The sequence below is a fragment of the Prionailurus bengalensis genome, chromosome A1, assembly GCF_016509475.1.
Source record: "Prionailurus bengalensis isolate Pbe53 chromosome A1, Fcat_Pben_1.1_paternal_pri, whole genome shotgun sequence".
NCBI classification, from domain to species: domain Eukaryota; kingdom Metazoa; phylum Chordata; class Mammalia; order Carnivora; family Felidae; genus Prionailurus; species Prionailurus bengalensis.
Window position 1 is genome coordinate 197,870,104 of NC_057343.1, and position 24,510 is coordinate 197,894,613.

At 45.0% G+C, this 24,510-nt stretch overlaps 1 protein-coding gene across 1 annotated transcript in view; it reads left to right on the top strand.

The window, feature by feature from the left end:
• The first annotated feature begins 954 nt into the window (after positions 1 to 954).
• Positions 955 to 24,510, top strand: part of PDE6A (phosphodiesterase 6A) — a 64,123-nt gene continuing 40,567 nt past the window's right edge. The window contains exons 1-6 of the mRNA XM_043598173.1: positions 955 to 1,586; positions 9,445 to 9,597; positions 10,202 to 10,291; positions 10,874 to 11,014; positions 16,110 to 16,184; positions 22,662 to 22,726. Of these exons, the coding sequence (XP_043454108.1) occupies positions 1,113 to 1,586; positions 9,445 to 9,597; positions 10,202 to 10,291; positions 10,874 to 11,014; positions 16,110 to 16,184; positions 22,662 to 22,726 (998 nt within the window). The 5' untranslated portion in view covers positions 955 to 1,112. The remainder of the gene's footprint in view (positions 1,587 to 9,444; positions 9,598 to 10,201; positions 10,292 to 10,873; positions 11,015 to 16,109; positions 16,185 to 22,661; positions 22,727 to 24,510) is intronic.

The window sequence follows — 24,510 nt, forward strand, 5'->3', positions numbered from 1 at the left end:
ACTGTTGTGTACGTTTCTGACTGACAGTCCAAAAAGGTACGGATTGTAGCCAGAAAAACCACATTAAAGTGCCAAGAGAGGGGCACCTGGGTGGCTCAATTGGCTGAGCGTTGGCCCTCAGCTCAGGTCATGATCTCACAGTTCGTGGGTTTGAGCCCCTCATCGGGCTCTGCGCTGACAGCTCAGCCTGGAGCCTGCTTCGGATTCCGTGTCTCCCTCTCTCTCTGTCCCCCCACCCCACTCTCTCTCTCTGTCTCTCTTTCTCTCTCTCAAAACTAAGTAAGCATTAAAAAATTAAAAATAAATAAAAATAAAGAAAATTAAAGAATCGTTGAAATCTAAGCCTGGGAAAGGTGCAGCTTCTTAAATCGGGAGACCCGTAAGTGCCAGACTCATGATGTACACAGGGAAGCATGCTGAATGGTGAGCATGTGCAGTGAGGCCATCCTGGGGAGGACCTGGGAAAGAGGGCACAGAAGGGTGGCGTGAGGGGTCAGGGGATGGGAGCTGGGTGCGCAGTCCCTCTGAGCTCTAGCCATCCCTGCCAGGGAGGAAAGTGGGCACAGAGCTGCTGACTCTTCTGAGTCTCCAAGAGAAGCTGAATAAATCTCCTAAACAGCAAATGCAGACTTCTGTGTCGAACGTTGCAGAAAAACACCCTACAGGGCAGAGAAAACACACCTACAGGAGCAGGTGTGCTGCCTGTGTGTAGGTGAAAACACACCTAGAGCAGGTGTCCCTGTGCTGTCTGTTGGCAGCCTCTGCTTTGGGGTTGTTTTTAGTTTTGCCCACCTCCTGCTCTGTTTAGAAATCCCTTCTCCGCTCTTAGGCCAAGGTGAAAAGGAAACTCTCACCTTCTCCCATCTGGGGCCTGGCAGCATCTGGAACACTGATCCTCATAATCCTTGTTCTCGGGAAATATTAATGATTTAATCTCCCGAGCTCCCTCCCGAGCTCCCTCACCTCTGCAGCCATACCAGCTGAAATCCACGGGCCAGACCCACAGAAGCCCAGGTTGGAACAAAACGCATCAGTTTCGCCACGGACCGTCAAACCGCCCTGGGAAGCCCAGCTTCAGCCCTTCCACGCAAGCGGCCAGAGGGATTCCAGCCATGGGTGAGGTGACAGCAGAGGAGGTGGAGAAGTTCCTGGACTCGAATGTCAACTTTGCCAAGCAGTACTACAACCTCCGCTACCGGGCCAAGGTCATCTCGGACATGCTGGGGGCCAAGGAGGCCGCGGTGGACTTCAGCAACTACCACTCGCTGAACAGCGTGGAGGAGAGTGAAATCATCTTTGACCTCCTGCGGGACTTCCAGGAGAATCTGCAGACCGAGAAATGCATCTTCAACGTCATGAAGAAGCTGTGCTTCCTTCTGCAGGCAGACCGCATGAGCCTGTTCATGTACAGGGTCCGAAATGGCATCGGGGAGCTGGCCACGCGGCTCTTCAATGTTCACAAGGATGCTGTCCTTGACGAATGCCTCGTGGTGCCCGACTCGGAGATCGTGTTCCCCCTGGATATGGGTGTGGTTGGTCACGTCGCACACTCTAAAAAGCTCGCCAACGTCCTCAACACAGAAGAGGTACCCTCTTCCCCACAAGAAGGAGGGCGGGGAGGCATTATTCCATGGAGTCCCGATGGGTACAAGCGGGGTGGGGAGCTGCTGGCCATCCAGACTGGGCTGGTGATGGTTTGGCACTTCTCTTTATTTATCGGCTTATAACATTTTATTTTGGGGGGGGGGGGATCCAAACCTAACAGAAGAGTCTAAATACAGTACAGACAACTATCTACCTTTCATCCAAATGCATCAATTGGCCACGGCCTTGCCTCATTTGCTTTATCTCCATTTTTCTCGGACCCCTATGGGAGTCGACAGCATGTACTGTATTTCCAGACATTTCCAGAACAGGGATGTTTCTGTGTATTTCCAGAACAGGGACGTGTGTATTTCTAGAACAGGGACGTTTCTCACATATGCACACCACGGTAACGAGATCCAGGAAATGTAAGCTTGATGCAATACCATCGTCTAATCAACAGTCCGGATTCAATTTTTGCCAGTTGCCTCAATTACACCCAAATAGCACTAGCTCTGGTTTCCGTGACATGGATGTTTTTGAAACGTACAGGCCAAATACTTTGCAGAGATGTCCCTCCACTTGGGCCCGTCTGTGTCTTCCTGATTAGAATCAGGGCGTGTGTTCCCATCAGGAGTAACATAGAGGGGATGTCGTGGTTATCTCTGCGCATTCCATCAGGGGACATGTGGTGGCAGCCTGCCTCGTTACTGGAAATGTTAACGGTACCGCTTGGTTAAGCCCTTGGCTCTCGCTCCTTCTTTAAAAAAAATTTTTTTTTAAGTTTATGCATTTATTTTGAGAGAGACAGAGACAGCATGAGTGGGGGAGGGGCAGAGAGAGAGAGAGAGAGAGAGAGGGAGAGAGAGAGAATCCCAAGCAGCCTCTGCACTGTCAGGGCAGAGCCTGACCTGCGGCTCAAACTCATGAAACCGAGAGACCGTGACCTGAGCCGAAACCAAGAGTCGGATGCTTAACCCCCCTGAGCTGCCCAGGTGCCCCTTGGCCCTCATTTGTGAGTCCAGCCTTCTGTGAGATTCTACTGGCAGCTCTGATGTAGACCTCTTTGATCACCGGGGACAAAGCACTTCATGCAGATCTCCCCATGGTCCTCTGCCCCAGGGCCAACTCCTACTTATCCTTTAGATCTCAGCCTAAAGGTCACTTCTTCATGGAGGCACTCCCGTATCTCTCTGTTACAGGCTCCTTCCCCAAACCATTTTTCATAATAAGCCTGGGGGCCAGGGACCATGCCTGCCTTAATCTCCACTTTATCCCAGCAAATATCTGGCACAAAGCAGATGCTCAGCAAATACTTGGCATAAAAGATTCACCATCAAGTAATTATGCTTAATTCCTTTAACACCTGCCTTGCCCAAAACCAATGTTTGCCCCGTGAGAGCAGGGCCCAAGTGGGTCTCACGTATTGCAGCACTGACCTGACCAGGAGCCTATGTTCAATCATTTCTAAGATGCAGCCTGGACATTGTGTGATTTTGCTCACCTGACTTCTGGTCTTAGTTCAGATTAAACATCATAAGGTTAAAAGGGGACAGAGGGGGTCTCAGAGATGATGTCATCTGACTGTCTCATTTAACGGATGAGGAGCCTAGAGCCATGAGAGCTTGAGAAGGGGCTTGTCCAAAGTCACCAAGGAGTTAGGGCAGAGCCAGGCCCTTGCATCCACAAATGCAGGAATTCAAATGGGTCATCTTGTTTTTAATGTTTATGTATTTATTTTGAGAGAAAGAGATAGAGCAAGCGGGGGTGGGGGGGAGGGCAGAGAGAGAAGGAAAGAGTAAGAATCTCAAGCAGGCTCCACACTGTCAGCGCAGAGCCCGATGGAAGGCTTGACTTCACGAACTGTGAGATCATGACCTGAGCCCAAATCAAAAGTCAGATGTTCAACCAACTGAGCCACCCAGGTGCCCCAGGTCATCTTTTTTGACCTGGGTTCACTGACAAGATAAGAAGCACAGACTTTGGCCTCTGGGGCGATAGTTTTCTTGGAAATACACTGGGCTGGATCTCCCATGGGGTTCGTCTTTCCCTTGTTTCCCCTTGGACGTCCAAGGGTGGGGGTCGTGTTTCTGCCTCCAGGGGACTTGCAGCTGGACTGGGGACTGTTCTCCCTTCAACTCTCTCTAGACTTTCATTGTAGCCAACATAGATTGCCATGGTCTTCAGACGTAACTGATTATCCCTGTTTCACAGATGGTGGAGCCAAAACCCAGAAAGGATGGGGCACCTGGGTGGCTGAGTCACTTAAGCATCTGACTCTTGCTCTCAGCTCAGGTCTTGATCTCAGGGTCGTGAGTTGGGCTCTGGGTTGGGTGTGAAGCCTACTTAAAAACAAATATCAAACAAAACAAAACAAAACACAACAACAATAACAAAAACACTCCAGAATGGTTAGTAAGTTGCTCAGAGCCACTCCGATAGAAAGTGGCAGAGCGGGTATTTGAATTCAGGCATTCTGGCCTTGTGCCCACACTCTTCACTGCTCAGCTATTCTCTTCTTCTTCCTTATCTATAAAGTGAGGGCACTGGACTAGATGCTATTCACCACTGGTCATTTCAAATCGTATAGCAGAGAATAAAGAGGTTAAACTTTGAGGTCAGATCTGGATGTGAGTCATGACTCTGTGACTTTTTAAGAATCGTGCTTCGGCGTATTTTTGAGCCTATCTGGGCTCACTTCCTAATTCATAAAATGGGACAGGAATACCGACTGCACAGTGTTGTCATAGGATTAAAGGAGAGAATTATTTCTCATCTAGCAAGGTTCTTGGCACATTGTTACGGCTCCTACTGGCCGATCCTGCTCCTTATTGTTATTGTTATTGTTTTGTTGTTGTTAAGGCTCTATTCTAAGGGAGGGATGCTGTACCAGGTCTGTGTGGGAGTTGGACAAGAAGGTCCTTCCGGAGCTTTCAGTTTAGAGTCTGTTGGTGGGAAAAACAGAAGAGAGGCGCTAAGAGGTTCTGTAGATCCTGGTGTTAAGTGACTGAGGATTTAGGCAGATGCTCTGATGCTAACGTATCCTTGTTGAAGAGTTGGCTGAGCCTCTGTGCTAAGGGATGGCCTGCTATTCCGCCCCCCCCCCCCCTTCAAGCCCAAAGTTCACTATGGAGTAATGCCTGCATTCCCCTGGGGCAAGCCTGGGGCAGTCTCCCTGGCTGGTGACTCAGCACCCTCAAAAAAACTTGGGAAATGGCTACTATCAGTGGAGTTTTGAAATGTGAAACCATGAATGGAGAAGTTTCCCAGGGTTGTAATAAAATTCCCACGTCCTAGCAAATTCCTGCTCATACCCTGGGATATCCTCAGGAAGACTTGCCGTTAGGATTGCCAGATAAAATATAGGATTCCCAGTAACATTTGAATTTAAAATTTTTTTTTTATTTTTTAAGTTGATTTTTTTATTTTGAATGAAAGAGAGAGAGATCATGTGAGCGTGCATGAGTGGGGGATGGGCAGAGAGAGAGGGAGAGAAAGAATCCCAAGCAAACTGTTGGCTGTCAGAGCAGAGCCCGACTTGGGGCTCGAACTCACAAACCATGAGATCGTGACCTGAGCCAGAATCAAGAGTGGGATGCTTAGCCAACTGAGCCACCCAGGCGCCCCAAAATTTGAATTTTAGATAAACAAAGAATAATATCTTAGTGTAAGTATGTACCATGCAATATTTAGGACATACTTATACTTTAAAAAGTATTTACTTGAAATTCAAATTTAACTAGGCATCTTGTATTTATTTGCTAAATCTGGCAACCTTACTAGCCCTACAATATTTGTGTGTGTTTTATTCTTTACCCTTTCTCCTTAGGAAAGCCCACAAGGCCTGCCTGTTCCTGTCTGGCTTATAAACCACTGGCCCCAGCACCTAGTCAGTGCCTGGGACAGAGTGGGTACTCATTACAGATTATTGCATGAATTAATAAATGATGACCCTTCCCAGTTGGCTATGATATTGTGATTTATAAAAAGAGATACTTACTTAGTCTTTGTCCTGGTTCCATACACAGAACTCTTAAGACTCTTATAATTCCTGAGTGATAGGAGCATCTGACACAGAGCTTCTAAATTCCTTGGAATTTCCTGACTGGTAGATGGTCTTTTGTTCTAACGAGATGACTCTTGGTGGGCTCCTGGATGGAGGCCAATCACCAGAAAGATCAAGCTATGATTAGCAACTTGGAACTTTCAGCTCCACCTCCCCATTCTCTGATGAAGGGAGAAGGTCTGGAAATGGAGCTAATAATCAGTCATGCAGATGTGACAAAGCCTCCATAAAAATCCCCCAAAGTACAGGGCTCAGAGAGTTTCTGAGTTGGTGAACACACGCATGTGCTGGGAGGGTGGTGCACCTCAACTCTAGGGGACAGAAGCGCCTGCTGTCGGGAAGGGTGCTTCATCTGACAGTATGTCTGTATCTTTTATTATATCCTTTATTATATCATAAACCTGTACATGTAAGTATTTCCCTGAGTTCTGTGAGCCGTTCTAGCAAATTCCCAAACCCGAGGAGGGTGTCTTAGGACCCTGCTTTATAGCCAGTTAGAAGTATAAGTGACAAACTGGGACTTGTAATTGGCATCTGAAGCAGGGACAGTCCTGTGGGACTAAAGCCCTGTGGGGTCTGACACTGACTCCAGGAAGATTGAATTGAATTGTTGGACAGTCAGCTGGTGTCAGAGAACTGGTCAGATACACCTACATATCTGGTGTAAAAGTAGTGTAAGCATGGTCCTAGTGTGAGAGGAAAGGAGAGTTTTTCCAAGACATGACAATTCCTATTTCTAAAGAGTGCACCTGAGAGCACTGCCATTTCCAGAGACTCTCACAGCTGCCGTCCTTCCCTGCGTGTGAGACCCGGAACCCAGCATGCCACACCGGAAGGAAGCCTCGAGGAGGACCTGGTCCAACACTCCGATTTTACCAAAGGGCAAACTGAGGCTCAGAGTATCTTCAACTACTGATAATGTACTGATTGGCCCCTGAAGCCTCAGAGAACAAGTCCCTCCCTTCCATTCACCCATCCTGTGGGGACATCCTTCTCATTATGGTTTGAATTGTGGGTTCATGTTTTACATATGCTCCCACTATACTGTGAGGACCTAATGAGGACAATCTCATCTTTCTTATTGGTCTTGGCATATCCAACACCTCTCCCAGAGCCTGTTCTCAGTAAATATGAGTAAATGAATGAATGCGCGAATCAGTCGATCAGTGTATCAATATATAGATCAATGAATGAATGGAGTGGCTGTGCCACTTACCAGCAAGGGAGTTTTCTGCAAAGCAGGGAAGGTTTGGGGGCACCTGGGTGGCTCAGTTGGTTAAGTGTCCAGCTCTTGATTTCAGCTCAGGTCATGGTCTCACGGTCATGAGATTGAGTCCTGTGGCATTGAGCTCTGCGCTGGGCACGAAGCCTGCTTAAGATTCTCTCTCGCACACACGCGCGTGGGTGCGCTCAAAAACCAAAACAAAAACAAGGAAGGTGACAGATCTATGTGACAAGGCTGATGTGAGAGTTAATGAGATAAAAGATGTTAAGTTGTCTGGCTCCTGGCTGAGGACGTCATTATTGCTCAATAAACAGTAGACCTCACCATGGAATTGGCACTGTGAATGTTTGAAAAGAGGAATTGGGGTTTCCAAGAATGAGGGGTGTGCTCCCTGCTTGGAATGCATTTCATCCACCTGGTTCCTCTGAAGCTTCAGCTCTCAGCTTCACCTCCCTCGTTCACAGGGAGAAGCCTCCCTCGTTCACTGCTATAACCCGAGAGTCTAGAACAGGGCCTGGCATAAAGCACTCCATGAATGCTAACTGAATGAGTGAATGACTTTGGGCTTTCCCTAAGCTGGGCATCTGATTCCTGGGCTTTAGAGTAAACATTTTGAGGGACATCTAGGTGGCTCAGTGGGTCAAGCGCCTGACTTCGGCTCAGGTCATGATCTCACCACTCGTGAGTTCGAGCCCTGCATCAGGCTCTGTGCTGACAGCTCAGAGACTGGAGCCTGCTTTGGATTCTGTGCCTCCCTGTTTCTCTACCCCTCCCCCGCTCGTGCTCTGTCTCTCTGTCTCTGTCTCTGTCTCTGTGTCTGTCTCTGTCTCTGTCAAAAATAAACATTACACACATACACACACACATACAGACACACACACACACACACACACACACACACAAAAGAACAGCTTGAGCTAAAAGTCTTCTAAGGCCCTCTCTGCTTCTGATAATCTGAGGTTCTGTGACACAGTTGTGTAGAACACTTCACATGCTGAATATATAAGGATGGCAATGATTGTCCGAACACCATCGGTTGGCAGCTGTATAATTCGGGAGAGAGTTCTGGGTCTCTCAATGGGAAAGAAAGTTCTGGTAGATTTAGTAAACATCTGCGTCAGATGCAGGTAAGACTCACATATCGTTTTCCCTGATAGAAGTGAATATTGCAAGGCTGAACTGACTTCCTGAAATGAATTTGAGCATGCCCCACCAAGACCTGTGTTTAGGGATTTATCGGTGTCCTTAGAGAATGACATGGAAAACCCTTCATGGCTAATGCCTCTTTAGAGATTTTGCTTAATCCTCTGATGCTAATTCAAGTAGAGCCCTACAGCCTTCTCTTAATTCCTGTACCCTTTACCTGGTTTGAGACACCTTCATCGACAACAATGCCGTTGCCTGTTTGTCTAATCCCACTCCAACCGGGAGAAATCCACAGATGCACAGCATCACACTCTGAATTTCTCAGTCGTGGGAAAGTTTCTGCACACTCAATTCTAGAAAAGGGGTGGGAATCCGTTCTATGAAATATACTTCCTTCCTCAGAACAGCATGAACTGCATATCTGGGCTGGCTTGTGTCCCAAGCAACGCCTATGGTTGGAAAAACTCACAGTGCTACCAAGAAACAGAAAGGTGGATTATCTTGGGTTTAAGATGACAGTTCAGGCTCTGTCTCCTCTTTCTGACCACATAGACCACACTGACCTGTGCTGGCCTCCCAGGCTGCTTTAGGGGTGGGGGTCTGGGGGTGTGTACTCCTTTGCACTCCCATAGCTTTGAGCCAAACCCTGTGTCATGTATTACTGGTATTGATTTGTCTGCGAGCCGGCCTGAGCCTTGGTCTCACTTGTGTCCCCAGCGCTCAGCATAAGGCCTGACACACAATGGGGCTTCCATTAAGACCTATGGAATGTGGATATCCATTGGACTCACTGTGTGGTGCCAGAACTGAATTGCTCAAAAAGCTAGAAGTACCAAATTCTTTTTGTTCAATGACCAGGACCCAGATCTAACCTTACCGAGGCTTCTCCTAAAGACAGCAAAGCTGAGGGCAGGTTCCTTCTTGAGTCTCAGTTTCCCTTTGTGTAGAATGGGCCACTAGCGGTCCTCACCTCACAGGATTAAAGCGAGTTGAGGCAGATAAAGCACGTGATACCCGTTAGCAATTGTGGTTGTTAGACTCACTAAAGTCTTTTCCTCACTCAAGTTTCTATTTTGGGCTTACTCGCCATCACCTCAAGAGAGCCTTCTCTAACCCTCCCTCCCCAGGTGAAGTCAGTCCCCTCATCCTGCAGGGCTTTGCTCACATCTCCCCCACAGCCCTCGGTAAGTTGTATCTCAGACTTTCTCCTACTCGATTTTGGAGGCCTCCAGGGCAGAAACCACCCCCGATTGCTTTGCCCTTGCTGAAGGAGCATAGATGGAAATGTCTTCATTTTCTTGTCAACAAAATCATAGAGGCCCCCCCTCCTCCCACTCCCTACCACGGGCATATGGGGCTCTGGCCTGTTTTACTGTCTTTGTTCTTCCTCTGCCCACCCTTGCCTGTGTCTGCCTTCCTTCAGGATGAGCATTTCTGTGACTTCGTGGACATCCTCACAGAATACCAGACCAAGAACATCTTGGCTTCCCCCATAATGAATGGGAAGGACGTGGTGGCCGTACTCATGGCTGTGAATAAACTGAATGAGCCCCACTTCACCAAGAGAGATGAAGAGGTAAAAACGCTTTAGAAATTGCTGGGGTGGCCATGCGGGCGCATTCTTACAGCTTGTGAAGTCCCCTGAACCTTGCTATTTGGCCCAGCCTTGGTTTTCTCATCTGTAAGACAAGAGGATTAGGCTGATGCCCTCTGAGGGAGACAGGACAGGGGTAATGGTTAGGATGTCGGGCCCTGGAGCCTGGGGTACAGGGTTAATTGTCCTGGCTCTGCTAATATTTAGCTGACTCAGCCAAGTTACTTAATTTCTTTACATCTCAGCTTTCTTATCTGTAAAATGGGCCTAATTTTATAGTATCCATCTCTCGGGGTACTTGTGATGATCACATAAGATAACTTATATACCTAAAATGACTTATCACAGGGACTGCAAACTCAATAAATAGCAGCAATTTTCCATTAATCCATCAACACTGACATTCTACATTCTATGAGCTTTACACTCTTACAAGGCAACATTTCATGGGTCAGCATTCCATGATCCATCTACTCAAATGGCCTCTGATGCTTTTGAAATATTCAAATATTTGCTGATGGTAGAGGGGGCCAGAGGAGGGCTTTCTTCTTCTCATCTAGTTCCCCTCACGCTGTTTGATTTCCAGATTCTTCTCAAGTACCTCAATTTCGCAAATCTAATCATGAAGGTGTACCACCTGAGTTACCTGCACAACTGTGAGACTCGGCGTGGCCAGGTAAGGGGCGTGGCTTAAGGGAATGGCCTGGACGTGTCCTTTTACTGAAGCATTGATGTGGTCAGACTGGAAAGGCAGTGGTGATAACATTGCCTGGGAACCATCATAGTCTCTGCCCAGCATCCCTCGTGTTGATGAGGTGGCCGATGTTTGTAAGGCTGTATATGCACAATTTTCAAGTCAGGCAACTTAGATTTGAATCCTTGTTAAACCATTTACTAGCTCTAAGACCCTGAGTAAATCACTTACCCTGTCTGAGCTTTAGTCCCCCCCTTTGAAAAATGGGGGCAATATTGATTGGTTCCACCCTCAAAAGATCATTGTCAATAGTAAATGAGAAAATGCATGTGGAACATTTGTGTTCAATCCATGTTTGTTATTATCATTCTTATTAACAATCTCCGAAATAAAAGAAATGGAAAGAGTTGGACCCATGATAAGCTGGTCAGTTACTTCATCTCTCGGAACCTCAGTTTCTCCATCTGTAAAAGGAGGATAATTGTCCTGTCTCTGTCTCTGGGTTATTGTGAGCTGCTGCTTTGTGACTCAAAAAGTTTGACAGTGTTTTCCTGTTTTGTTAAGATACTGCTGTGGTCTGGGAGCAAAGTCTTTGAAGAGCTTACGGATATCGAGCGGCAGTTCCACAAAGCCCTGTACACAGTCCGAGCCTTCCTCAACTGCGACAGATATTCTGTGGGGCTCTTAGACATGACCAAGCAGAAGGTGAGGAGGCTTCAGAACAGACATTTCCAAGAACAGGATCAATATACAGTGGGGCCCAGACTTGTGTCTCACATTCAGTTCACAGGGGAGAGGCAGGGAAGATGTGGATGGTTGTGAACAGGTTTTCACAGGTCTTTTGTGTTTTTTTTTATTTTTTTGATGTTTATTTATATGAGAGAGAGAGAGAGAGAGAGAGAGAGAGAGAGAGACAGTTTGCAAGTGGGGGAGGGGCCGAGAGAGACCGAGACAGAATCTGAAGCAGGATACAGGCTCTGAGCTGTCAGCACAGAGACCAACGTGGGGCTCGAACCCATGAGCCACGAGATCGTGACCTGAGCTGAAGTCGGAAGCTTAACCGACTGAGCCACCCAGGTGCCCCTCACAGGTCTTTTATAGTGAAGAGTGGAGTACCAACCTTTAAAGTGGAAAAGTCAATCTAGGGCACAGGTGAGTGAAAACAACCTGGTCTTCCCTGGTCAGTTGGAAAAGAAAGCATATGTGAGAAGGCTTGATGAGGAGGTAAAGGTGAGTGATAAAGAAGCTCTATGTAGGGTAAAAGCCAGAAAGAAGAAAGTTGCCAACTTCAGGAGTTCTCAGAGAATTCACACAAAGGTGGGCATAAACCTTCCCCATGGTTTATCAAGTGTATGGCCCACCTGAGCAGTTGAAGTGAAGGAAGTTACTGGGATCTGGTCCCTGGGAATGCTCTGGGGGCAGATCTGCAGAGACTAAGGATGCAGAGGCTAAGAAAGCAGAACACAATACAGCTCCTACAATATTTTTCAGCGAGGTTTTTCCCAAACCAACTCCCCCATTTTTCTTTCTCTACCTGTCACCGCTTCCTGCAGCTAATCACTTTCTGCCTTGGAATAGAGTTCCAGAGTTATCTAGATTTGTGATTTCTTATCCCAAAGAGCCAAGGTCCAGGTTTCCTGTCGGTTTCATTTTGTAGGGACTTGTGCTGAGTGGTGCACTGATCTCTGCAGACCCTTCAAATAGTTGGTTTGATGATGAAATACATTGCAGAATCTGCGGTTGGATAAGACCTTAAGTCTAGTCCAGGGGCTCCCAGGCTTGAATCAGAATCTTCTGAGGAACTGTTTAATAAACACTAGGCCACATTTCCTGATACTCTTGCTTTTTTTTTACTTAATATTTTCTGAGCATCTTTCCATGTCAGTACATGTGGAATCTTGTTAATAAGGCTTTATGTTGAAGTATAACATACACACAGAGACAAGCACTAATTACAGGTAGTAGATCAATGAACATCCCTATGTAACCACCACCAAAATAAAGAGATAGAACATTACTAAACCCTCAGAATCCCCTTGCTTATCCCTTTCCATTAATTTCCATACCCTCCTCCCTGAGTGACCACTACGGGACCTTTAATGCCACGTTAGTTTTGCCGACTCTTGAAGTTCCCATAAACAGAATCATACACTGGTAGGCATGTGGTATGATCTCATTTGGTCTTAAACATGAACTCTAATGACTGATGAGATTAGAGACTTTTCTTGTTTTTTGACCATGTGTATATCTTTAATAGAAGTGCCTATTCAAGTCTCTTTCCCATTTTTAAGAATTCTATTGTCTCTTTTAATCTTAGGATCTGTAGGTGTTCTTTACACATCCTAGATATGGGTTCTCTGTGGAATATACTCATTGCAAATATCTTTTCCCACTCTGTACTTTCACTTTCTTAATAGTATGTTTCAACTAATGAAAATTCTGAATTATAATGTAGTTTCATTTATCAATTTTTTTTAATGGTTATGATTTTTGTTCTCAAGAAACCTTTGCTAGCCCCAAGTCAATAAAGATATTCATCTATGTTAGCTCTCAAATTTTATTGTTTTAACTTTCACACACAGCTCTATAATCTACCTGGAAATTTTTTAATGTGCAGTGTGAGGTAGGGTCAATATTAACTTTTTCCATGTGGATATCCAATGGACCCAGCACCATTTACTGAAAAGACCACTCGTTTTCCACTGTCTTATTGAAAATACCATCTTTCCCTAACATACCTCTATCATTGATCAAGTGTCCATATATATTGGATGCTTGAGTTTGAGATTTTGTTCAAGAAGGACTTCCCCAACCTTAATATTATAAAGATAATCTGAGATAATCTGATGTGCTTTGATTAATATATTTTAATCATTCATTCATTTTGAAATTATGAATGTGTAGGTATGAGGTAGGGATAACTTTTATCTCTCACTCCTTCTCCAGTTATAATCTATCCTTTCTCCACTGTTTTAAAATGCAGCCATTCTGATATGCTATTTTATCATATACCAGATTTCCATATACTCATGGATTTATTATTCTGATTTTTGCTTTTAAAATAGTTTTGTATGTGAGGCGCCTGGGTGGCTCAGTCAGTAAACATCTGACCTCAGCTCAGGTCATGATCTCGTGGTTCGTGAGTTCGAGTCTCGTGCTGGACTCTGTGCTGACAGCTAAGAGCCTGGAGCCTGCTTCAGATTCTGTGTCTCCCTCTCTCTTTGCTCCTTCCCCACTTGTGCTCTGTCTCTGTCTCTCAAAAATAAATAAATGTTAAAAATTTTTAAAAAATTAAATAATTCTGTATGTGATTCTGATGCACATCAGCTATCTACTGATTTTAGGGAACTTCTGATTCTAGTACAAACATCCATTTAACTTTCACATACTCCTGAACCAAATATTTTGCCAATTATTGCCAAGTCCAGCAACAAGCCCTTTGATACACCTTTAGGAAGTAGCAAATGAATGAGTTCATACAAATGAATGGTTCTTTCTTAATAAGAATTTCTGAGTCGTTGAATTCAAAAGGTGCCCAGTTCACACCTTAAAGGATCTGAACCCAGATATAGCCTGCTGTGTGTGGCTGTGTTCTGTTTCTTCTGAGCTCCCTCTCAAAAGGGAAAATGACACTTAAGCAAGAATATTCTTTTTAAGTTTATTTATTTATTTGAGGGAGAGAGACTGAGAGCAGGCGAGGGGCAGAGAGAGAGAGAGAGAGAGAGAGAGAGAAAGAGAGAGAGAGAAAGGGAATCCCCAGTAGGCTCCATGTGACAGATTGGAGCCTGATGTGGGGCTCAAAACTAATGTGAGATCATAACCTGACCTGAAATCAAGAGTTGGATGCTTAACCCCAGGCACGAATATTCTAACTTAGTCATCCCCAAAAGACGGAACAATCTAGCAATTAGAAATGGGCTGGTCTGCCTACAATCATTCAAATGACCTGCCTCACCCCCCTTCTACCTCATCCCCCCAGGTAGCTAAGCTCTTATCTGAGCTATTGACATTATGAAGAAGTCAATAAAGCCACTGAATTGTACATTTTACCTGGGTGAATTATATGGCATGTGAATCATATGTCCATAAAGCTGTTGAAAAATAAAAGAAAGAAGAAAGAGAAGAGAGAGAGAGAGAGATGAAGAGGGAGAAAGGCAAGCATAAATATGCCCCACTTTCCGCCCACCCCCTCGTTGATAGCTGCTGCTTCTCTGGGACAATCTTCAAAGCCACTCAGTGTTTGACACAGACAGTGTCAGCTCAATGCACTTGACTTTCTTCTGGGCTCTTCTAACATTTGCATTCTTTCTCCATTCCAATGGATTCATTTTGGGTTTTACCCTGTCTACCTTACTATAGTTACTTGAGTACTTGATTGACCCCTCCAAGAGACAGCAAGTTCCCCCAGGGCATGAACTCTGTCTTATTCATCTCTGTGTATCTGGCAGCAAACACATTATGGGGCTCAGGTAGACTCCTGATTCGTATTTTCACCCAGAATTGAATGTCTTCCTGGTGTGTAGTCTAGACAAAGAGCCCAACTGGGCAGAAGCTTGAGGACATGGAGTTTGAATTTCATGTGGACTCTCTTCTGTTTGTCCTCTGCATGATAAACCACCAAGTTCAAACAAGAAAGAGGCCAAGAGCAGAAGGGCTTAGCATCCTACCCACGATGACCTAGTGCTAATGGATCACTGTCCCTAGATGGCAATAGATGAATGAACAGAGAGGGCAATGAAGCATGGAGGCCTCCTCTGCGAGGCCCTGGCTCAGTCCAGCACAAGCTGTGTGGCTCCCTGTGCCTCAGGAAAACCAGTAGACAAGTGGCAGAGAAGAACTCGCACGGTGTCCCAGTTAGTTTCTTCTTCTGAGGCTGTGTGCCCATGCAGTGCCTTAGCTGGTCATTTCTCTCTTCCTTGACTGTATCTTTGCCGGTTGTCTTATGGGTCCTTTCTTGATGGATCCCTGATATGGGTCTCTTTGTGTATTTATGGCACCATTATTTTTTGGGAAAAAAATTTTTTTTTCCTGATTCCAAAAGCAACACATTTTATGACAGAAAAATTGCTAAATACAGTCTCACTGCAATCACCCAGAGAAGACCGGTTGTTAGTGTTTTGTTGTGAATCCTTTGAGGGCATTTTCTATGTTTAGTTAAACATTGGGGTTATATGATCTCTATTTTTTGTCCCCTCACATATTTCACTCATCAGTGCAGCAAGGACACTTTTTTAATCAACATAAATATATATATGTATATGTATATATATGTGTATATATATGTATATGTACGTGTATACACACACACACACATACATCTGTAGCATTATTGTTAATAGATGTTCCATGATTCATTTAATAAGTCCCCTCTTATTAGACACTTAGGCTGTTTCCTAACTTTTCACTACTATAAATGAGGCTGCAGAGGGCATTGTTTTAGCTAAACCTTCAGTCACATACTTAGCATGTCTTTAAGGTCAATTTCATAGACCTGGAGACCCCAGTTTCCCTCTCATGTCCCACTCCCACAACATGGGGAGTATAAGGGTGTTCCAACTCAGCTCCTATTTTTTGCTTAATGATTAGACAACCCTAGTTCATCAATATCTTGAAGCACAGACATGACTGACATCCCCTAACGCTAATGAATTTTGCACCCCTTCCAAGCTTAGGTTTCAGTGAGCTCTTCCCACCTTCTGAACTTCAACGATAATGACTCACAGAGGTGGGTCCTCTTTTCTCAATCTCCTTTCCTTGACCTATTTTCAAGACGTGTAATTATTGTCTTTCTCATCCCTAGGAATTTTTTGACGTGTGGCCAGTCCTGATGGGTGAGGCTCCACCCTATTCTGGTCCCAGGACTCCGGATGGAAGGGTAAGTCTCTCTCTGGACTGTTTAGTATGATCTAACGTTTAATGAAATGCAAATTTAAAGTACTGTAGAACCTGCTGACATTTCTTTATCACTTAGATATCTATCTTCTCTGGGTTGGGTCGTTTCCCCTTGAAGTTATGATAATTGTTCATAATTGCCACATCTTGTAACTTGCAAGGTATTTTTAATATCTTGCTGGAGTTCCATAGTAACCTGGTGGGATTGGCTGAGGAAGAATTAATATTCTCATTCCACAGATAAGGAAAGAGCTCCAGAAAGATCGAGCAACTTGCTTAAATATTCACCTAGCAAAAGTTTAGACTTAAAGACAATTTGAGCTGGAAATAACTTTAATATCTAATTGAGATTATACAAATTGGTAGCTGGCAGGTCATTTCCATCCAATAGATAAACCTGTTTGGCTGCGTACATTTAAAATTTTTCTTCTTACTTAAAAAGTTTTGGGAATTGATAGTTTAACATCTAAAAAAAAATCAAGATATTTCCCATAAATACATAGATTCTCAGCTTCTTTTAAAAAAGTGGAAGATTAGCCGAAACTGGACCCACAGTCCCACACGGGTAAATTTTATTTTTTGAGATTTTATTTTTAAGTAATCTCTATACCCAACATGGGGCTCGAACTCACAACCCTCAGATCAAGAGTTGCATGGTCTGCCACTGAGCCAGCCAGGTCCTCCTCACAGGGTAAGTCTGATGGGAGCTGAGGGGCAGCTGTCTCCTTGGAACATGGCCAGAGCTCTCTAGTTTGCCAAAGTCCTCGCCATTCCCCTCGTGTAGCCTTGCTCCCCAGTCCGCACTCATTTATGTTTCTATCCGGCCTCTCCAGGCACTTGAGTTTGTGAGCTCTGCTTTCATACCATTGCTTTCTTTCTTTTTTTTTTTTTTTTTGACTTTTTAAAAAAAAAATTAACTTAAATCGAAGTTAGTTAACATATAGTGTAATGATGGTTTCAGGAGTAGAATTAAGTAATTCATCACTTAACATATAGCACCCTGTGTTCATCCCAACAAGTGTCCTCCATAATTCTCATCACCCATTTGGCCCATCCCTCCACCCAACACCCCCCAGCAACCCTGCTTGTTCTCGGTATTTAAGAGTCTCTTATGGTTTGTCTTCCTCTGTCTTTTTATCTTAGTTTTGCTTCCCTTCCCCTATGTTCATTTGTTTTGTTTCTTAAATTCCACATGTGAGTAAAATCATATGGTATTTGTCTTTCTCTGACTTATGTTGCTTAGCATAATATACTCTAGTTCCATCCACGTGGTTGCAAATGGCAAGATTTCATTCTTGTTGATCACTGAGTAATATTCCATTGTATGTAAATATACACATGTATATACATACACACACACACACACACACACACACATATATATATATATATATATATATATATATATATATACCACATCTTCTTTATCCATTCACCTGTTGAAGGACATTTGGGCTCTTTCCATAATTTGGCATAAACAGAGAGAAGCTGATATGATGTATGTGGGGAGGACGAGATGAGGCAGGGCAACCAGATTTGTCACTCACACAGCCTGCAGAACCTATAGAAGGACAGGATGACCTTAGCTGAGGCCACATGGGATAAGTAAGCAGCAGAGTCAGGCCCTGAATTGAGTTTTAGTCTCATGCTCATCCCACAGGATCTTTTAGCCTGTCTGAAATGGTGTATCAGTTTCTGTTAGGAGGCCTGATCCCACCCAGCCAACACTAATCCTACCCCAAATTAAAATGTGCGTGTACGCATGCACCCACATGTGTGTGTATGTGTGTGTGCACGTGTGTGAATGATAGACTTTATTTAGTTTTCACGCAAACTCCAGGAATTTGAAATTAACACCCTTGCCTATGAGCTTCCCCAACACACCAGAAAAGAGTGCCCCCTGGACATCTACATCATCTGCCCTGCTTCATCCAAAATAACCTTTCAACCTGCTGTTGTTCTGTGTCAAACTCCTCTTCCACCCACACAATGGCATGATTTCATCTGGGAAGACTGAGTCTTCAAGCATTGCATCATATGCTGCTGTCAGAAAATAACTCGGGGACCGTTTTCTTACGGTTGACATGTCACCCCTGAGCTTTATCTCCAAGTCACCTGAGCTGGATTTGTATCTTCTGGAAATTTAGAAGTGGAGGAACTGGAATAGTGATCACCCTAGCTTTCAGACACCACCAACTTCAGTCAATTCTTCAGTCAATTGATCAACTTCTTGATCAATTCAAGAAGTTTTGGTTTCACGGAAGTGACCAGCACACTTATGGCTAAGACTTTCCTTTCCCAAAACCCTGCTACATCTCAGGTAGCAGGGGCTCAGTCCTTGTAAGAGTACAAGGTATTAGGTTGTGATGGAAAAGGTCAGAGGCAAAGAACTATGGTTTTGGTTGGTTGGTAACCTGTAGGGCGAACTCGGTCAAAAAATCCTTTGGGTCCTCGATTTTCCCATCTATGAGGTACTGTCACTAAACTCATCTCCATAGTCAGTTCCAGGTCTAGGACACAGCTAGTGAGGGGACACACATAGTCCTGAACTGGGGCACAGAAACAACATGACAAGACAGGCCCAAAGTAAATCTTCTAGAAAGATTGGGCTTGGAAAGAACAAGCCTGAGTTCAGACCCCTGTTCCACCAGATAGTTGCGTGGCCTTGGGCAATCTCTCTAAGCCTCACCTTCCTCATCTGTAATGCCTGGATGATCCAAATGGCCAGCAGGACCATGGTGGCTAAAGCAAATCAAACACTGATATACACTAGGCATCCAATCATCATGGCTACCTGGGTTGAATCTTATTATCTGCAGGGTACTTTACCTGGAGTATGTTATTTACTCTTCTCAACAAGTTTATAAAGGAAGTATCATTATCCCTATTTCATGGTTGAAGAGATTGAAGTCAGGAAGGGTCACTTCATTTGCCCGAATTCAAACGCAGGGTGCTTTTCTTCCTGGTAACTCATTACAGCCATGCTTTTTAGCATTCCCTCTCACCTCGTAATGCCGTGACGCCCTCACACTTTCTCTGCCACATTCACCTGAGAAATACAACTGTTGTCTGGACTTTGACCAATTAGCCTCCCCAAGTCACAGGTCTAAAGATCGCCAACAGCAGCTACACCTCACTTCATCTCCTTTTAAAAGTAAAATGTTGTACATGTGTGTGTTTTCATTATTAAAAACATATACAGGCTAGTTAGCCTTCATGGAAAAAACAAAAAAAATAGCACTCATTTAAAAACTGGTATATTTCCATGCAGGATAATTTTGCTATGGCTGTATTTGTGGCTCTCTCAAAGACCCTTGTGTTAAAGCCTTCTCTGCTCAGGTGGTAGGTAACAAAAGTGCTCATTGACGGCTCAGTTTTGACTTTCCAACGGCTGGTGAATTCTTAACATGAATATGTTGCTTGAAGGCAACTCAGCTGAGCTCCAGTGCGTGAAAACAGCTCTATTTACCTAAAGCACACTGATCTTTTTGTTGCTTTCTGTGAAAGCAAATTGATTCTTCCGTGGGCTTTAGAAAAAAAGTCCATTTCTACCCTTTCTGAAGGAGCCTTGTGGAGATCCATGGATAGGACAGCCTGGGCGGCCCAGGGAGCCCACAGCTTGCCTCTGTGAGCAGGAAGCAGCCCACACCCGAGAACAGATGGCTTAAAACAAAGACCTGAGGAAGGTTGAGAAGGTCATAGAAGTTGACTTCCTTTTCCTCACAGGGGACATTTAGCTACACCAAAGTCTCAGTAGATAAGGCGGCCATCTTTGCTTTCAGGAACTGCCTCCAGGGTACAACTTCACTTTAAAAAATGTCCTTAGCACAATTTGTTTGCATTTATTGCAAAAGTAATACATGAGGGGCGCCTGGGCGGCTCAGTCGGTTCAGTCTCTGACTTGATTTCAGCTCAGGTCATGATCTCATGGTTCACGAGTTCAAGCCCCACATCAGCTCTCCATTGACATCATGAAGCCTTCTTGGGATTCTGTCTCTCTCCCTCTGTCTCTGCCCCCTCCCTGCTCTTACTCTATCTCTCAAAATACATAAGTAAACTTAAAAAAAAAAAAAGTAACACATGAGCCGATGAAAAGCTCACACATTACAAAAGGATATGCCAGGGGCGCCTGGGTGGCGCAGTTGGTTAAGCATCTGACTTCAGCCAGGTCACGATCTCGTGGTCGGTGAGTTCGAGCCCCACGTCAGGCTCTGGGCTGATGGCTCAGAGCCTGGAGCCTGTTTCCGATTCTGTGTCTCCCTCTCTCTCTGCCCCTCCCCCGTTCATGCTCTGTCTCTCTCTGTCCCAAAAAATAAATAAATAAACGTTGAAAAAAAAAAAAAAGGATATGCCACAGAAATCTAGCCTCCCCCGAGCTGGCCAGTGTGAGAGGTCTGTCCTTCCAGGAATGTCTACGGACACCCAGATACTCCTCGAATTCTACCACCAGCACCATCCTCAACAAATGGGATGATTCTGTTTTGTGCCTTCATTTCTCAGCTTGGGATCTTCCCCTATCAGCACAGATACAGCTACACTGTTCTGGAGACAGGTGACGTATCTGCTAGATGCAGGCACTCAATTTGGTTAGCCAGTCTCCTGATGATGACATTATGTTGTGTCCAGACTTTGGAAAGCAGTCTGGCTGAGGCCCCCGGATGGGGCAAACGATGTTTTGCCCCCCATTTAGAAGTGTAACTGTAGGATTCATTCCCACACGTGGAATTGCTGGTTCAAAGAAGACGTGCATTGTAATCTACGAGGGATACGGCTACCCACCCAACAACAATCTTAGAAGCACAGTTGGGAAGAACTTTGGCGATTATCTAGTGTCAGTTTTAAAACGGTCTGAATGTCTTTAGACCCTCTCCACTTCCACAGTGGTTGCCGTGGCCAGGGAGTAATGGGGGAGAGGTACAGGAAAGGCCATGAGAGAGAACAAAGACAGATGCAGGATCTCTGGGTGCCCAGCTCTGCTTCCATCAGGGCAAATGGAAGAAGCACACACCGTTAGTTTTCCATATGGGGAAACTGAGCCCCCAAGAGCGCACACAGTAGACCCAAGACCAGAACGTGACCCTTTTTGGGAGCCGCTGATCGGCATGAGCAGAGCCTCTCCCTCTGGAGCCTGAGGAAGGTCAAGATCACCTGTCAACCAAATGGACATTCAGACACCCTTGACTGGATCAGGAATTTCTCTTTGTGGAGGTTCTGAGTCAGGAGACCAAGATAGAGCTTAGGTGTCTCCATTGAAATCTCTAGAGCAGGACTTCTCAAAGCACTGCAGGCAAGGAACACTTGTTGTTACTGTTGTTGTTATTTTAATTTCCAACCCATTTTGGACCGATACTTTTCAAAATGTGATAACGATGTATAACTAGAAAAAAAAATTTTTTAAGACATATAAAATGTAAATCCCCTCCCCCTTTTCATTCGTGTCAACAGCCCTAACTTCACTCAGTCAAACTGCCATAAAAGTTTCTAAACACTCTCAATTTCTGTTTTTATCTCAGCATGGAAGGGTACCAAATAGTTTGCAGACAGTCCCAGTCCAGGGGCTATACTGTGAATAGCCCTGCCCTGGGTAAGAGTGATGCAGAGAGTAAAACACTCTTTTAGGTTAACATAACGTTACGTTTAAGTGGCATCACAGGAAGGGTCCTGAGCATAGGAGTCAAGGCTTAGCTTCTGGTCCTGGCTCACTGTCTACTATAAGTAAGTCCCTTCCTCTCTCTGGGTCTCAGTTTTCCCATTTGTAAAATGGTTTCTAACCTTCCCATCACACCTGGGTGTTGAGAGGATCCAATAAGGTGATGGAATTTTCCCTGGATCGCTAAGGGAAAGGAGCCATGTGCCAATATCCCATTACATGTTAGGAAGTCATGTGACTGAACACACCTACTTTAGAGAATGGGAGTTCTCATGGTGCAAGGAGGTGTGAGGGATGGAAGAGGTGGAAAGTGAGCTGGGGGGCACGAAGCAAGATTGGGAAGACAGGTCTGGAAGAGCTGACACAGCAAAGAGAGCAGCTGAGTGATGGGTGTGAAGGAGAAAAGGGGGCCGTGACCGTGGAGCTGAGCCCTGCAGGGATGGCTGAGTTGAGACAGGAGTCTCCTTCCCACCTCCCTCTCTCCCTGGACTCCAGAAAGCAGTCTTTCACTCTTTGTCCTTGTACTTAACCCCCAGCTCCCTTTGGAACCGCTTCCTATCCCTCTTTCCCAGATCCCAGCCCCTGCCTGGCCACCCTGAACTGGTTCCAAGGTTAAGCATGCTGAATCATGAGTCAGCTGAGGACAGTGAGCTCAGGGGCAGCTGGGCTACGCCCTTAGAGGGCCAGGCTGGTGTTTCTAGAAAACCACAGGGCATATGGTTGAAAACAAGCCTTGTCTCATGGACACACTCAAGCTGAAGTTTTGTCTCTGGCTGTCAAGTTATATATTTCTTTATCTCTTTTGCCTAGGAAATCAACTTTTACAAGGTCATTGACTACATCCTGCATGGCAAAGAAGACATCAAAGTAATCCCGTAAGTTTCTTCAAAACATATAGAATTGTAGGCACATTATCAATATCTATAGATACTCATTCCAAGACCAACACTAAAGCAAACCCAAGAAGGCCACGTACTTGGTTAGAGACAGGTAGAACAGTAAGGAGACGGTGTGGAAGAGTGGAAAGACCACACAGGTTGGGAAAAGAGGCTGGGTTTTGAATCAGCTTCTGGTAGTTCCAGTCCCAGGCGTCAGTTCTCCGTCTACAGAATGCAACTGTGGGATCTGATCAGAGATTTCCAGTGGTTTTCTGTGGAGGCACATCTGGGGCCCATACAGGAGGGTGAGGCAAAGGCAAGAAGCTGGTAAGGAAAGCAACTCAGTCCCCAAGGAAAGTTTATTCTCTATTGTCCTCTCTTGCCTGGCCTTGGAGGATAATGGATAATGAGAAGGAAAGAACTCCCAGAGAGCAAGGCCTCCACCTCCCTGTAAGTGGTAAGGACTCAAAGGCCGTTTTAAGATTCTAACAGTCAAGAACCTTGAAAAGGTAAAAGCTTGTACTTTTTTGGTCAGTAGTTCACTATCAAAACTTAGCTGCCTTGTTATCCATTTGAATCCTCTCTGTGTGCTAAGAGGCACGACCCACAGTTCTGTCTTGAAACCGGCTCACTTTCTCACTGAATGGCAGACATCTTCGGTCAAAATCAGACTCCGTGGGATTTACCGTAGGTCACCTTAACCCTTAAACAAGTGGGTGCAAAAGGTCACAATGGAGTCCCTCCTGGTGGCTAGGTTGAATTATAATAATCCTGTCACTCAGATAACCCAGTTCTTGGGTTTACCTTTGACTGGTTGGGGATGAGAGACTGCTTCAAAGTCTTGAGTTTCTGGGTTTTCCCTGCTCATCCTTGCATAAAAACTGATTGTTTCCTAAGCTTGTCCCTTTCTTTTGCTGTTGTTGTCTCAACCCTATCAAATGCATACTCTTTTTTTTTAAGTTTATTTATTTATTTTGAGAGAGGCAGAGAGAGCATAAATGGCAGAGAGAGAAGGAGTCAGAGAACCCCAAGCAGGTTCCGCACTGTGAGGGAACTGTCAGCGTGGAGTCCCACACACAGCTTGAATTCATGAGACCATGAGATCATGACCTGAGCCGAAACCAAGAGTTGGATGCTTAACTGACTGAGCCACCCAGGTGCCCCTCAAATGCATACTCTTTAACCACTCTGTATTCTGACTCCTTTTCTAGAGGTACAAGTTTATTAAACTCATTATCTGTGTTATAAGTTACCACAGGTCATAGTCTTCCCCCCATGTTGTACCAGTGTTCATCAAGCATCATATCCTTCTAGCTTTTGAAAACATTCACTTTGCTACCTTCCACCCAGTACCTAAGCTAAGTCACGTATTTTAGGTTCTTTGTTATGGCAGCACCCTGTTTCTGATAACAATTTTTGTATCAAGATAGGCCAGGCTATGTTATGATAACAAAACCTTAAGACCTTAGTTGTATAAACAGTAAAAATTTGTTTATCATCCCACTACATGTAAATTGAGGTTGGTGGGTGTGAGGTTGGTTGGTGGAGTATCATGCATGGATTGTAGTCAGGCAGGGACCACAGCTGATAGAGCAGCCACCATTTTGAACCTTGGGAGGTTGACTAACTTGCCAGAAGGAAGCTAGAACAGGACAAAACAGATACTAACTCTTAAACATCCCTTTGGAAGTGGCCCCCTTCACTTCTTTTCACATTTCATTGGCCAAAGCTAGCGTATAGCCACACCTAACTTCAAGCAGAGAATGCAACCCTCTTGTGTG